At 42.6% G+C, this 15607-nt stretch overlaps 1 protein-coding gene across 3 annotated transcripts in view; it reads left to right on the top strand.

Moving 5' to 3' along the window:
- Nucleotides 1-15607, top strand: part of LMO1 (LIM domain only 1) — a 59676-nt gene that overhangs the window by 32364 nt on the left and 11705 nt on the right. For all 3 annotated transcript variants that reach the window (XM_088175627.1, XM_088175625.1, XM_088175626.1), the window contains one exon: nt 11635-11848. In XM_088175627.1, the coding sequence (XP_088031753.1) occupies nt 11635-11848 (214 nt within the window). The remainder of the gene's footprint in view (nt 1-11634; nt 11849-15607) is intronic.

The raw sequence follows: 15607 nt of genomic DNA, 5'->3' as shown, positions 1-15607 counted from the left end.
AACCACTTTCTTTTCTGTGGAGTGCTGAGATCTGTCTTAATTCAGCAGGAGTTTCAGTCTGGAAAAAAACTGCCATCAGGCCGTGGATGTTCAGCTCTTCCTTTATCCCACTGCAGCACGGTGCCCGTTTCTGGAGTGCAGCCCTGCTCTCCTGGATATCCCAGAGCATTCCCTTAGCCCTGCTAGAATGGGACTGCTTGTGGGAGATGGGGAACCTCGTAACAGGAGAAGTTCCCTGGATTCCAAACATCCTGACAACTCCTGGCCTCAGTTAAAATCACTTCCCAACAGAATCAGTATGGCTTTTTTTTTTTTTGGTTGTTGTTGTTTTTGTTAGCAGTTTTATGGATGTGTAGTTAGGCAGTTTATTCCCTTCTAGGACTGTTGTCTGCCTCCTTTTCTGGCTGTGACTTGGCCTTTGTGGCAAAGGTTAGTTGCATCTTTTTCTTAGATAAGAATGAGTTCCATTCAAGCTTAGAAAATTAGCCTTGAAAATACTCAGTCAGTGCAGATTCCTTCTGGAGAGTGCATTTAAAAGTTTAAATCCAAAATTGATTTGGAAGTGCTCTAATCTAAAATAACCCTGATGTTAGCATTGTTGTCTGCAACTCCTGCTAGCCCCGGCGTTCCGGTTCAGCGCGCTGGCACACGGTTCCCTGATGCTGTGAAATTGAGACTCATCTGGAGATACAGCCTTTTCTAAAAAGGATTGCAGGGCACTTAAGACTCCTTATTTCATTAGTTCAGTGAAGGAGTTCTTTTCAGCAGTCAGGAGTCTCATGATGAGGTGGGCGAAAACTGAGCAAATCACGCGGTGGGCGCTCCCGCGGAAATGGAGCGGAGGAAAAGCTGCTCAGTGAGTTTTTTGGCCCGGAAATGTGGCATTTTTTGGGAGCTGAAGGTTAGTGGTTTAGAATTTCTTTTTAGTCTGAGGTTTCAGGCAAAGCATTAGTAGCTACATATCCGGGCCAGACTTCAGGAGGTACATTTCAGGAGGCTTTCAGTTCTGCTCATTGGGTTGGGTCAGATGATTTTTCTGTTTTTTTCATTGTTTCTGGCCAAGTGTGTAACCATCATCATCTTCACGTGTGTTTGTGAGAATTAAACGGAGCATAAAGAGCTGAATTGAAGAGCAGGCTTCCACTTTGAGGGGATGGGTTGCTGCATGAAGCAGTGGTAATGATCCAGAGGAGCAGGATGCATTGAGGAAAAGAGTGAAGTGTGAGCACCATCCAAAGTGCAGGCAGCAGGTCATAAATTCTTGTAGTGGTGGTGGTCTGAAACTCAAGGAATAAGATTAGAGAGCTACAGTAGGTTAATGAAAATGGCTCCCTCACCATCAGCTCGAGTTCAACTCAGTGGTCAGTCGTAAGAGGAGGAATGTCTTGTGCAATTCCAGCTTCTCATCCATATTCTGAATACTGTGATGCTTCTGAATGTGTAATAAAGTAGAATATGCTCTGATATATTTCATGTGACTTCTAGGATGCTTTAGTGCAAACTAAATGTCATGCTAACTTGCCCCAGACCCATAGTGCTCACTTTATTCTGGAATATATGAATTGCAGCAGGGTTTTCTAAGCCTTGCTTGGACACGTCAAAAAAAAAAAAAAAAAAAAAAAACGGAACAAAAGGAAAAAAAGTCTTGCAATTCTACTTGTCTTTGCTGTTGTCCAGGCTAATAATGTTCAAATCCTGTACGTCACCTCAAAGGAACTCATTATAGAATGAGTTAGAATGAGTATACAACAGCCAAGAAACCACTTTTCATTCTTATCAGCATATTTTCTTGTAAAGGAGGGTAGCATTAATGGCCAGCTGTGGCTTGTGAGGCCTGGCTTAATCAGAAGTGAATAATAAAAATTAATTTGAGGCATATAGTTACTAGCCAACTGCAGCTATAACAAATGTTTAATGAACAGCCTTGCACTGGGGTCTGCATACCTTTTCCTGGGAATGAAAGGGGAAATGTCCAAGAGTGGGACTTTCTCTGTCCTAATTGCAGTAGCAAAATGGGGTAGAGTAAAATCTGACTGTGGAAGCAAACTGTGGCTCTGTAAGGCTTAAGTTAGACCTCAGTAAACAGAAGAGCAGAGACAATGAAGTATTTAATCTCTGTTTTCTTTATCTTCATGACATTAAGAGAACAACTTCGGTTGATAGTATTTGCAAGGTATAGCAAATTCTTTCTGACAAACATTACCCTGCCCTTTATCTAGTCTTGAAATATTAAAGTACTTTGCCAGAGCCATCATGAAGGGCTTTGTGCTCTCTGGGATCAGCACTGGCAGAGGAAGGATTGGTTGTTGGTGGGCTACACTTTGTTTAAACATCTTGGGTTTTTATCAAACTGCAGGGCCAGGATATCCAGGGACCTCCTGTAGTCGAGTGTCTGCACCATACAAGTCATGGGCTTTTGTCTGGTCCTTGTCAGGCAGCAGCTGTACCCGAGCAAAATGCATTCTGCTCCTCCTCCTGGCTTCTGCTGCAAAGGACAAGGCAGTTCTGGGTCTCCATTTCCCTCAAACTCTCCTCTGCCTCCCACCCACCTCTGGGTGTGGCGAGGAGTTTGGAAAGGAGCAAGGCAAATCCTCCAGGAGATGGTAGTAGGACTTCCAAGGTAATTTCAAGCCCCTGGAGTCTGACTGAGCATTCTTATGTTGAGTGCAGCTGTGGATAAATCCAGTAAAGCTGCAGTACAGTAGGTGTGAACCATTTTTGACACCTCTTCTGAGACTTGTTCTTGTGCAGCTGAAGCTTATCAAAGCAGCTCTGCAAATTCCACAGCCTTTCAGAAGGTTGTGTAGCATCCCTCAAAACTTCAGGGCCTGCAAAAGCTTAGGGTATTATTTATATCTACAATGATACGAACTCCCCTTCCTAAATCAGTATTTATTTATTGGTTGACAATGCACAACTGATACTGGGAGTCTCCAACACAGGCACTTGGAACTGTGACCACCTCAAACTCTCTCATACAACAGAAAAAACACTCCACTTGAATATAATTGAGGGAGGGGGGAAAGAGATGGGATGCTCTCTTAACCTTGGTTTTTCCTTTGCTACTTTCATGAGACAAAATTCCAGTCTCCTTTATTTTTTAAGTCAGCAAACCGATTATATATTGTAAAAGATCAGTGTTTTCATGGGTGAGTAGTAATTACTGAGTAATGGCTTAAAACATTTCCTGAAGGAACATAAAGCTGTTTTTAAAAGTCAAGAGTACATTAAAAGGATTACCATGTAGATTTGATTTTTAGATAACGCTAAAATGGATCCCAAATGGACTTATGAAAAGGGATGCTATCTCTTTAATGGAAAGTGCATGGTCTGACAGCTCAGCATGCAAATGGTCCTGCAAAGGACTGTCTGTTGTGTTTTTTCCTTTCAACAAGAAGACAAGGAAATAGCTTGCCCTTCTCCTTTCAACTTTTAATAGCAGATGAGTTGCTCTGGTTTTGCTAGGTAGGGGAGAAGAGGATAGGTTTGGCAGGTAACTACATCTTTCTAAATCACTGGGGAAGTGTATTTCACAACTTCTGGAAGGTCAGTCAACAGCAATTGTATCTCTTACACAGATTGCATTAGGTAGATAGGTTCCCTCCACATTCTCCATAGGCAAATCTCTCCTTGCCTCTTCTGTGCAAATAAATTTTAGTCCTAGTATATTTATTACACTAATCTTGTGCAAGGCATGGACATCAGTGCTTGGCTTGGCAGTAAGTTTGGACAGGGGCAGGAGGGGCTGTTATAGTCATACTACAATAACTTCCAATCACTATAGCATTTTCTGTTTCAGAGTTGCCAGCACAACTTTCTGGTGATTGATGGTATAAAATATGCTTTGGCCTGAGTAGGATTTCTTGTAGAAACATTTAAAGGAGTATATTCATATTTCATTAAATACAGAACGCACCAAGATTCCAAATTCTTTTGTGGCATTGCACAAATTATTATAGGCTCCAAAAGTCTTGAGAAATTTCTATAAGCTTGTGAAAGCTTTAGATTGGATAGTCATCATTGCCTGCATTAAGGGCTGTGACAGATTGCTTCAGCAGTGTACACAGAGCAGAACATCAAATGGCCATTTGGCAGTGGGCACTGAAATTCTATTAAGGTTGCCGAAAGCTTAGGTTGACATTGTGTATGTCTGCAAAGAGGCAGAAGAAAAGATGATGATGATGATTGTGCAATGATATAGTTCTGTTCTCCTTAAAATATTCACGTATCTAGCATGCCAGACCTGTTAATGTTTCACTGCTGAACCTGAGCACTGCTGCACTGCACATCTGTGTTCATGTCTCAAACCTTGGTATGTAAAACTTGCCATTTTAACTGCGAGGTGAGAACTGTGTAGCATCATCACACGTGAGCCTCGAAATAACTGAGGAGTTTTTACTTCTTGAACACTCTTTGGGATATTTTACTTGATAGAAGGTTTTTCCATTTGATTTTCTTGCCTGTTGGAAAAGGGGAGGGAAACAAACCCCGCCTTGTATTTCATTTTGGTACACAGATTATTCTTAAAAGAGCTGAAAAGTGAGGGGTGAGTTCTTACCTTTGTGACCATTTGACTCAGAGACTCTTCTTCCACTACTGTGCTCTGACACCCAAACCCACTAAATAGCTTTTGAGGTTAGTGTCTTTTCAATGGTCACCTGCAAATTGGTGGAACATTGAGGAATATGGGATGAATTTCAGGCCAGTCGTCCCTAATAATAGTTTTTTTCCTCATTCTTATGCTGCTGGAAAGGTGGTTTGAGGGTAGTCACTCCATTGCCAGACTTTTTTCTCCTACAGACACTGAAGGAGGGAGCTGGCCACTTGAAATCAGGACCTTTGCCAGACTGCAGTATGCTAAATTGTGACTAATGGAGAAAACTTGATCAGAATGTTCCCAGATTAGGTTGAAAGTAGGAGAAATCTGCATGTCTTTGTACTGTTTCCAGGGCTTCAAACAGTAAAAATGGATTTTACAGAAACACTGGATGTGCTAAGAATAAACTTTTGGACACGTGCCAATTGCAAAAAAATTAAAGCTCAAACAAACACATTTATGAGCACAGGGAAAACATTGCTTCCTGAAATGATTTATAGAAACTGTCTTGCAGCAACAATTATTATGGTTTGTGTTTAGTCCTGCTGCCATGTGTTTCTTTATAGCTACAGGTTGGCCTCTGGTAGGAGAAACTCTGTAATTGAGAGAGGCTAAAAGCAGGTGCTGGAAGGCTCAAAACTTGTGGGGAAAATGAAAGACAGGATTCTAACCCTAAACCTCATGTCCCAAAACAGGACCTATGTTGGTGCAGATTCAAATGATGCCAATAATCATTTTGGATATGTTGGTCTATCTGAGCAAATGGCTTGAAAATAGGGTCCCTACATGTGAGATTGAAGGGGGGTTTAAGCCACTCGTGAAGCTTTGGGTCACTTTTAGGCAGCTGAAGCTGCCAGGAGATGCTAGACTCAAATATATTTCTCTACAGCTTGTCATGAATCATATGGACAAAAAAAAGCTGCTGTGTTGTTGGGCAGAGGACTATAGAATAGTTAAAATAGAAGTGGTTAGCAAAATGTTTCTCCTATTAACTGCCCTCTCCAACTGCTTTTTTGCCATGCTTGGGAAATTTGTTCAGCAATGATTCAGAAGAAAGTATACCCCAAATGAATTGCTAAAGCCACTGTAAAAATCACCAGCTGCATTTTACAGCATGAAACTGGAAAAAAAAAAAAAAAAAAGGTGGTTTCCCATTGAATAATTTTGATGAATGGTCTAAGGCTTACTCATAAGCATTTAGTTGCAAGTACTTGGTGTTCCAAATGTAACGTTTTAATTGGATGTACAGATGACATGATGAGTTTCACCTTGCTGGCCATAATTCTTGCCATGAAATTCTTGGTGAAGATGCCCGAGACAGCACACTCTCCATTCAGTGGGAGTGCAAGGTCTGACTTGTTTCACAGGGTGCAATATTCATAGAAGGTGAGTAATACAATACTGGGAACACAAAGTGAGTTTCTTTTTAAGGGAATGAAATTCACTGCATCTTTTTGGCAATGACTGTCTGCATTTACTTAAATGGGTGATGCAGGGCTCTAATGCTTTTAAATGATATCAGATCCTCTGATAAAAGACATAAGACTGCAGCCTATTTATTGTGATGAGACAGGAGTTAATAAGATTACTCCTACTCTTCAGTTACTTTTTCATCTTTTGCAGCCAAATGCTGGGGGTTTTGTTAGCAGGCAAAAGGAGGTCAGTTCATTTAAAGGGTGTTGATGGTAGAAATAAACATTTTTTCCCTCAAGTGGAACTCTGAAACCTAGGTTCAATTGCCTGACTGCCAAACCCCTGGTCTTTAAATCAGAATTGCTTTTAGCACTGGAATGTTGCATCCTTATAATAACCACTTACATAAATTAAAAAGAAAAAAAAAAAACTTAAAAATAATAATAATTTTTAAAATAATAAGTGTAATGTAAACCTGCAATAACTGTGGTGTTTGGCAGAAAAAGGTTCAGAAACGTGGTAGCAGTGTCTAAAGGCACTGCTCAAGGAAGATTTTGTGCTGGAGAATAAAACCATAATTCCAGTGCTGTGTTGTGCAAGGTGCTGTACCTACAACAGGGAGTGATTGTCACAAACCTTTTGGAAAGTATTGTGTGTGTGTGTGTGTGTGTGCATAGTTATTGGCTTTGTTATTGAGCAAGCTTTTACTCTTAAAGTAGCTACTCAGAGGAAAAGTTTTGGGGTTTTAAAAGAAAGCAAACAAAATAACAGCAACCAGAAAACCCCGCCAAAACAAACATAAACAAACAAACAAAAGCCCCAACAACAACAAAAAAAAGCCAACACCAAAAAAACTTGCCGAGGGAAAGAGTTAAAGCCATCTGCTTGAAAGCATTGTGTAAAACATACACACAATGTTGGGGAAATAAGCCAATTATGTGTGCTTCACAGGAGGTGGGGGACTGACCTTTGTGTATAATTAGTTCTTTTATTTAAAGCAAAGATTTTGAATAGAATAACTAATTAGCTGTCATAAGTGGCAAATTGAAGATTTTGGCCGGATTCCTTGGGGAGAGTGGGAGGACATCCCTCCTCCCAGCCCGTACTGTACGCTCTGGCTCTGCTCATTAGGGTTGTTTTTTAGTTCTCCGCAGTGGTAATGAGGAGTGCAGCACTTTCCCCGAGCCCCCCTGTAATAAGGTGTGAAATGCAGGTGGAACAGAGCTGCCTGCAGCCCCCGCTGCCTCCTCCCCACTCTTGAGGGCTTGAGGGGGCAAAGCTGCAGTGGAGGGGGGTCTGAAAAGTCCTGGTGGTATCACCTGTGTTTTATGCTCTGGACTCGACTGTATAAAATACAGGCAAGCTGCAAAGCCTTGAGGCATATATCATTAGCTAGCAGTCCCCCATTACTCTTTCAGACCAATTAACCTTTAGAGTTGCATTAGAGAAATTAGGTGGTGAACTTGCCTGCTTTCAGAGGGGACCTCTAGCTCTGTTGCAGACCAGAGCACTGTGGAGCCGTGTGCCGTAGGACCAGTGCAGATAACTGTTATTTAAAAGGTCTGCCATTTATGAAAAGTTCCCAGGCTCTCTTGGAAAGGAGGCTTTATGAGAAGTGCCCTTAGAGGAACCGCAGCTGATTGCCATGTGAATAGAAATATCAGTAAAATGGCTTAGAAAAATTTAGAGGTGTACTTAGTGGACACTTGTGTTATAAAGCCAGCAGAATCGTTTTACAGAAAGACTCCAACTGAGCAGATACAGGCTGATTAAAGCTTGTTTGTCCGGCTGTGAATAGTGGTAAAGTTTGGATTACTCACTACAATAACAGCCTCTTTAGACACAGACATAAATTTCAGTATGTCCAGAGGTGGTGTCTATAATTTTTTAATGTGTATTGGAGCTCTGAGCACTCAGAGTGGGTTTAGTTTTGTATTTACCAGCAGCAAGTCTATTAAGTTGTAAAGGGCAAAGAAGGGAGTGTAGGTAGCCAGAAATAGAAAGGATTCATCTACTGTTTCTAAGAAAAGAGAGCACTGGATGTCTAGCAACAGGAGAGGAAAGGAGAGAGCAACTTGATGGTACTTTCAGAATTTGGCAATAATCAGTGTTCCCTTTTGATCACATATTTGAATATGTGAGCATCCAGCTGTTAATTTTTCTTGTTTTGCAACACAACTTCTTATTTTCTTATCCTTGTCCACAGAGCACATGTGGAATTTGTCAAAGGTGACCCCTTTGTTTCTTGACAGCCCCAGTTAGACACCACATGCCCTTTATCAAATCGAACTGGGTATCTTGGCATTTTTAGGCAAGTACTGGGGGAAAACGGACATAGAGAAATGAAGCAGCATCCCAGTCTTGCAGTGGGGAAATTACCAAAGAGAGCAGTTCTGCAGGTGGTTTCTGCCTGCAGAGCCCAGGCTGCTTCACGTCTGCTGGAAGGGGGAGGCAGGAGGAGGAAAGCAGGGCTTGGTGTTGGCTGTGTCCTCTCTGTGCAAGCCTCAGACCGTGAAAAGGGTTAAGCTTCTGAGATGGTTCTCTCTTGTTGCTTGGAAATGACATGGCAAGCGTTCGAGGAGCCCTTGCTGATCAAGTTTGGCAGTTTTTGAAATTTTGTTTCACGCCTTGCCTGCTGTGTCAACTCACCAGCTAATTGCAGCTGCAACTTTCTGTAGTGGCTTGTGTGCTCTGTGCAGACCGGTTGGTTGGGATGTCAGAGGGAAACCTCACAGCCCAAAATGTAATTTCAAAACACTGAACCTGACCAGCAGAGGCTGACCTTGCTCGTTATTATCTGAGTGGGAATAGCAGCTTTGAACATCATATGATCTCTGAAATGGTACCTTTTTTCATTAGAAAGCCCCCTGCTGAACACTGACCAAATACATAGCTTTTTTCCTTGCTTAAGGTACTGCTTAAAAATATATCTGTATCTTTTCCTTTGCTAGTTATTAGGAGCAAATCAAAGTGTTACATTCCCCTCACTTGCAGAAGCCTCTCATGAGACAGTGGTGCTCCTGCAAAGTGAGGAGCTCACATGGCTGCAGAGAGCAAGGGCTGCCAGGTCCACAGATGGAGCAAGAACTGCCCCTGCAGTCAGCCCTCAGCCATCCATGCCTGCTGGCCACAGGAGACCCTCCTAACCTGCCCTAAATGATCAAACCAGCCTCTCCTAATGGTCCAGATGGGGTTTCATCCCTGCTGATGCTGCTGCTGCATTGGTACCCTGTCTCTGGGTGAGGGCAGCTGTACCTCTGAAAGGGCACTGCTTTCAAAAGTGTGGCCTTGGGAAGTCCACATCTGGCTGAGGATCGTGTATTTCTGAACCACAGAGCTGATCTCAAACCCCACCCATGCAGCAGCTCTCTTGGGTTGAAGGTGTGCTGGGTATATGGAAGCCGTGTCTTTCCAGATGCAGATCCTCGTGTTACCTACACAAACCTTGCAAAAGAATTGTAGGATGACCCCCCTTCCTTGTGAGAAATCCTCCTCTGCCTCTAAGGCTACACATTTAGAGAGCCTGTTTGGGGGGTGAATAATGACTTGCTGGTGTCTGGGGCTCCTATCTAAAAACATAATTCTCACATCGAGGTCCTAGTTTTCATAGGTGTGAACTATTTTCTTTCATCACTGGTACTGATCTTGCACAGCTTGCCAATGCAGATTCACATGCTCGTCCTTCTCTGCCTCTCAGCAAGGCAGACTCTTCTCACAATGTGCAGTTCTCCTGGAGTGGAGTCGGGAAGAGCATGGAAATTACTCGAAAACTGAAGCTTCTTTTTGCTATTGAAATGTATTTTGGATTTAAAAAAAAAAAAAACAACAAACAAATAAACAAAGGTGTGTCTACAACCACAGGGCCACTTCCCTCGTTCTTGTAAGAAACTCTCCCCAGGCATGAGATTTCTGCAGTCTGACCTCTGGCACCTGAAGCAAAATCCCGTTTTGATGCTTCCCTGTCTTGTCCCTCTTTCCAAACGTGTGTGTTTCTCTTTGTATATAGAATTTCTCTTGGGAATGTTACAGGTTGCATATGTGGCAGTGTAATACAGATTCAGGCTTTCACTAAATTATTGTAGATTTGTCACTGGTGTCAGGAGTTTGCTTGTAGAGTAGTTGGCAAGCTGGTTTGGAGTGTGCTGCAGCAGAGGGGAGGAGGGTTCTTTAAGCCTTTAGGGTTTTTGAATGCTACTTGGTCTGTCTCTGTGCTGCTGAGACCATTTTGATTACAGATGGATCAATACCCCGCTGTTTGTGTGGAGGTGTCTTAAGTGCTATTGTCGTCTGCTCGAGGCTCTGACAAAGCAATTATTACTGTGGGAGTGGTGGGTTTACATGTGCTGACCATTAGCCACTCTCAGGTCACCCTGGCTTTTAAGGAAAGCAGCAAATGTCACTTACTGCAGTGGCACTGGCTCGGTCCTCTCTGCTTAAGGGACTGTTAATAATTCTATTATCAAGCTGCTGCTTTCTGGGACATCCAGTGTTTCCTACAGAAAGGCTAGACTAAGTTTGTGTAAGAGTATATAAGCAGTGACACCTGCTGCTGTGCCAGTGTCCCTTCTCATCATCTCTGCATTGGTTAAGCTCACAGTGTGTTTGTTACAGGCCCACCGTTGTCATTTTTAGTGACTGACACCAGTAAAAATAAAAATCATAACAAATTGAATCAAGGCTCTAGAACAAATGGAATTCTGGCATCTCAGTGAGTTAATATCTTCTTTCATCATTTCCTGTCCTGTCCCTCACCCATAGTACAATCCTTGTTTATTTTTCCACCTTGCCTATGGATTCCATAATGTCCTTTCCTGCCTGGCTCTTAAACTGAGCAGGGTGATGGGCATCACAGTGCTCACCATGGCAGGCACTGGCTGCTTGGAGAAAAGGAAAAAGATGGATACAGCACTGAGGGGAAGGTGACCACAGCAAGTCCCCCCCAGCCTCCTGAGCTGAGTGTGCTGTCACCACCTCATACCCAGCTATCTCATCCCAGCAGGGGTTTCCAGGAAGGATAAAACTCCTGGCTTTTTGCTACCTTCTCCAGTGATATAAGAGAAGGAGGAAAACTTCTGTTTGAGGAATGTGGCTTCATTAGTGGCAGAAGGGCACTGGTGGGGTTATTCTCAGCAGTCCTCAAGGACTTTTGAATCAAATTTCTTTTGGAGCAGCCCCTGGCCTGCTCTGGCTTTCAGTCAGGCCTCTGTCACCCACAGGATTCACAAGAGAGGAAAAACAGTGGCATACCACATCTTTTTATACTTGCTCCTCTCCCTTCCCAATAAAGCTCGATTCAGCCAAGACACTGGACTGGGAGAGTGCATACAGTGATGGCCCTCCAGCTCTTTTTAATTGCCTGTGGCAGGTAATTAACAACACAGGGGTACGGGTAATGAGGGGAAAAAATAAATGTTGACATTTCAGCCAGTTTATTCTGCTGCAAGGTGTTGGTTAGAAAGATTCTGGTGCGTTGTGAAGAAAGGGCAGCAAGTGAAGTCAGGATTCCTTTCTGTGCAAAGCGAGCTCCTTGCAGTGGCAGCAGGCTTTGCTCCCAGCTCTGCCCACAGCCTCCCCGAGCTGCTGTTGGGATGTGCCCTGAAGGAAGTGCTGTGTTTGCCTTGCAGGTGTGCCCATGCTGTCCGTACAACCCAAAGGGAAGCAGAAGGGCTGCGCCGGCTGCAACCGCAAGATCAAGGACCGCTACCTGCTGAAGGCTCTGGATAAGTATTGGCATGAAGACTGTCTAAAGTGTGCCTGCTGTGACTGTCGTCTTGGAGAGGTTGGATCAACTCTTTACACAAAAGCAAATCTCATTCTCTGCCGCAGAGATTACCTGAGGTAAATAGAGGGACGTACTGCGGGCTCTTCCCGAAGCCTCTCAGCGTGCTGCCGCTGTCTGGCTTCCTAAAAATGTGAAAACATGTGCTTGTGCATGGCCAGCCCTGCCCAGAAGAGACTGGCGTTTCTTCCATGGTCTAAGCAGGGCTGTCTTGTTTGCACTTAGCATATTTTGTAGTCTGGGAGGTGAAATCCTGGTTTTACGTGAGGATACAGCGCAGAGGTCATGACTTTTTATTATTATTATTATTATGGGCTAACAAGACACTCTGCTTGCTGAGTAAATTAGGAAAAACTCTTCATTCTCCTTGCATATGCTGTGCTGCTGCCTGTTGACTGAGACCTGACCAAACCTTTACCTTTCATTTTTCAGTCACAGCTTTTAGACAGATTTCTAGTCTTGAGTAAATTTCCTCCCAAAGGGCTCTTGTCTCTTCCGTAACTAAACAGAGCAAAACTCAAAAATTACAGATCAACTTCAAAAAATGTTTCTGTCTGAGGAAATCAGCAGAGACCATCACTAGCTCAGAGTTAGAACCATTCTGTCAGTGTGTGTCTGCAATACATAACAACACGTGGGATTTTTTGCCTGGTGTGTACGGGGGTTTTGTGCAAAATACTTTATGCAAACATAAATGAATATTAATAAGACAGCAGGCCTAATGCAAACATTATTATGAGGGTCACACTGCAAAACACTCTGAGTTTTGCTTTGTTTTTCCTTTGGAAGAATGTACTTGATCTTCAGCTAATGTGTATCTTTTCTTTTATTTTTCCTCAAGCACTGATAGCATTTCCCAGGCAAGCTCAACCAGCAAAACATCTGAAGCAAAACAAACCCAACACACTGTTGTAAGACAGGGAGGTAAAATGCCTTCTAACCTTGCAGTGTTCAGGGGCTGCCCAGATTAGTGTCAGTGCTCAGATGCTTCGTGTGTTTCAATGTAAAACATATTTCTGAAAATCTTCAGTAAATATTTTCCAAGTAAACTTGAACAAACAAGTTTCTCCTTCTAAAGATGAGAGATTAAGCACTGAGCCAGACAGAAGGACTGAGTCTGTGAGTGCACAGGAGCATCCTGCCCACAGCAGGGTTTTAGAGCTGAAAGTCTTCAGGGCACACATGAAATATCCCAGCTGAAATTCTGCCACGCAGGCAGCACTTGCAGCTCCACATCTGGTTAGGTGGGGCGTGTCCCCAAAATGTAAGTGAGGAAGGAGGAGCTTGGGTAAGGGTGAACATTTTTCCTTTGGAGAAATGGAAAGGGTTTGAAGAGGAAAGAGTTAACTATCTTCGCTATAATTAAATAATTTTTGTACTTTCCTTAAATCTGAGCATTTACTAATGTCACAAGTCACTTGCTCTGGAACCATCCTTAACCCTGTCTGTGCTAAGCTAAAAAAAATGAGCTCCAGAAAGTTCAAGTTCAACTCAGAGATTTCCACCCCAAAATTAGCATTTTGGTTCTTCTTCAGCTCAGCTATACTCTTTCTGTGTTGTAGACATAATTCTGATGTGTCAGTGAAGAATATTTCAGTTCTTGATTTTCCCTTTCTGAGGAAGCCTTTCATCACAGTATCACAATTGGGTCATGCTAGACACTATCACAAGGACCCCCAAAATCTCTTAGGAGATCTATTTCCAGGAAAAGTTTTCTTTCCAGGAAGAACAGCTGCATTATTTTCTGAAGCATTTGTTTATATTTTATCTTGTTTATACATTGTCTTTCCTTTATCTTGTTTGCACCCACCTTGCCAAGTGATCCAGGTTTCTCCATCTGTCATCTTCCACTTCATTATTTATCACTTGACTTTGTCATTTCTGGTCTTGAAAAAGTGTTGTGTTTGTGATTTTTATTTTTTTTTTAATTTGACCCTGAAGATTGATATTCAGCTTTATTCTATATGTTGCAGAGCTCTGCTAGAAATACTGAGCTGGACAGTGTTTCCAATCTGCATTTGCTTTTTGAGGCCTATGAGCTACCCCATGTTTTGTCCATTTAATAAGCACCATATTGATTTTGGTTTATTCTAGTTTCATAACAAAAATAATGTGTGGCATCAAACCAGGCATGTTAAAGTGCCAAAGGACAGCAGTATTGATGCTGTTAGGTTTAGAAGGACTTTTTTATCACTAGAATTGTAGAGCACTTTCTTTCTTTCTTTCCTTGGTTTATCCCAAGAATTCTGTTTCAAGGTGGAAAAGCCTAATCTGTGATTTTCCCACCTGCCCCTGGATGATGTGAATTTTCTGGGGCACACCAGAAGCCTGTGCTGGAGATGGAAAATAAGCCAGGAATTGTCCCAGCTTTGTGAAGAGAGGGAAATTCATGACAAGAACCATGGAAGGCAACAGCTGAGACTTGTGTTTGACCATGGCCATGCAGCTTCTGTGACAGCACCAGTTAAATGTGGTTTCTGGAACAAACTTCTGTGCCTGAAAGGTGTCTTGTAATGCCTCTGTCTCCGTTTTTCAGGTTGGGATAGTTCCTGGCCTGCTGAGGGGGAGTTCTGTGCTATTTGTGCCACATGGTTAAACTGTGAAGAATTATGTGGCCTTCACATTAAATATTTTTCCCTTTTTCTTAATTTAGGGTATTAGAGCTTTGACTGTTTTTTGTTGGGAAGAACAGTAGAATTGTCATATCCTGGGAAATGTGATGAAGATTCTGCTAGGAAGGAATAACATTAATTCTGTAACAGCATTGTTAATTAGCCTTCATCTGTTTAGGCAGCTTTACAGCTATTGTGGTTTGTATTCTTACAAATAAGTAAATTTAGTTTATACTGGGGTTTCTAGGGGGGTTCTGCTGAACTCCTGGGGTCTATTCCCCTTTCAGGCTCCCAGGATAGCAATAAGGTCTTTGCTACTCAGTCCCATATTTGTAGAAGTATAAAGCAATTTTTTTTGCTTGAAAACATCTTGTGTTGGCTTCTACGCATAATATTTCTTTCTCTCTCAATTTTAACTATTAGTTCTATTAATAGAAGGAGCTAAAGTTGCCATCACGATTTTCTCTACTGTCTGTTCCCTCCTGGTAATTTGAATTTTTCTTCTTGGAGAATTAGCCATTCCCATCATTAAATAATTCCTTCACATTAATAGTTTTAGAGTCTCTATCCACATTTTTTTCTTCCTTGTTAAACAGCTCGCAGTGTTTGGTCTACTAGTCACATTTTAGCAGAACTCATTCCTAAAAATAACTTTTCATACTTCACACTGTAGTTGCACCATAAAGGGAACGCTTTACCTGGAGAACAGTCAGAGGAATTCAGTCCGAGGGCTCCTGGAGTATTCTGTTGCCAATTTGCAGCTCTGGGACCCTCCTGTGCCACCCCTCCTGGGGACAGGTGTCACTGGGGCTAGGGATGCACTTGGGTCAGGACAGCAGGAGCAGATCCAGCTCCTTCCCTGCTGTGGCAGCATTCCTTTGGAGCTGGCTTTGCCCCAGGCACTGGGAGCACGGTGGGCTGCCAGCCCTGTGTGCTGACCCTCAGTGGCTTTGCAGCAAAAAATCTTTTCCAACGTGCTCCAGGAGCTGAGAGCAGACCGGAGCCTGATCATTTGTTTCAAAAGATAAACTGTCGTCATTGCTTGTGAAGGAGCATTTGTTAACCTTCACTTTTCATAAAACACTTTCTTGCTCATTTTTTAATCATGAAAGATGAAATTGGATCTCGAGTTGTTATCCTTGTGGTATCACCTCAGTCTCCAGCTGTGTCTCGATGTATCTTTCAATACATTTCATCTCAGCAAAT

The sequence above is a fragment of the Sturnus vulgaris genome, chromosome 18, assembly GCF_052056855.1.
Source record: "Sturnus vulgaris isolate bStuVul1 chromosome 18, bStuVul1.hap1, whole genome shotgun sequence".
Taxonomy (NCBI): Eukaryota; Metazoa; Chordata; class Aves; order Passeriformes; family Sturnidae; genus Sturnus; species Sturnus vulgaris.
The sequence above is the reverse complement of the archived record's forward strand: the minus strand, read 5'-3'. Positions and strand labels throughout refer to the sequence as shown.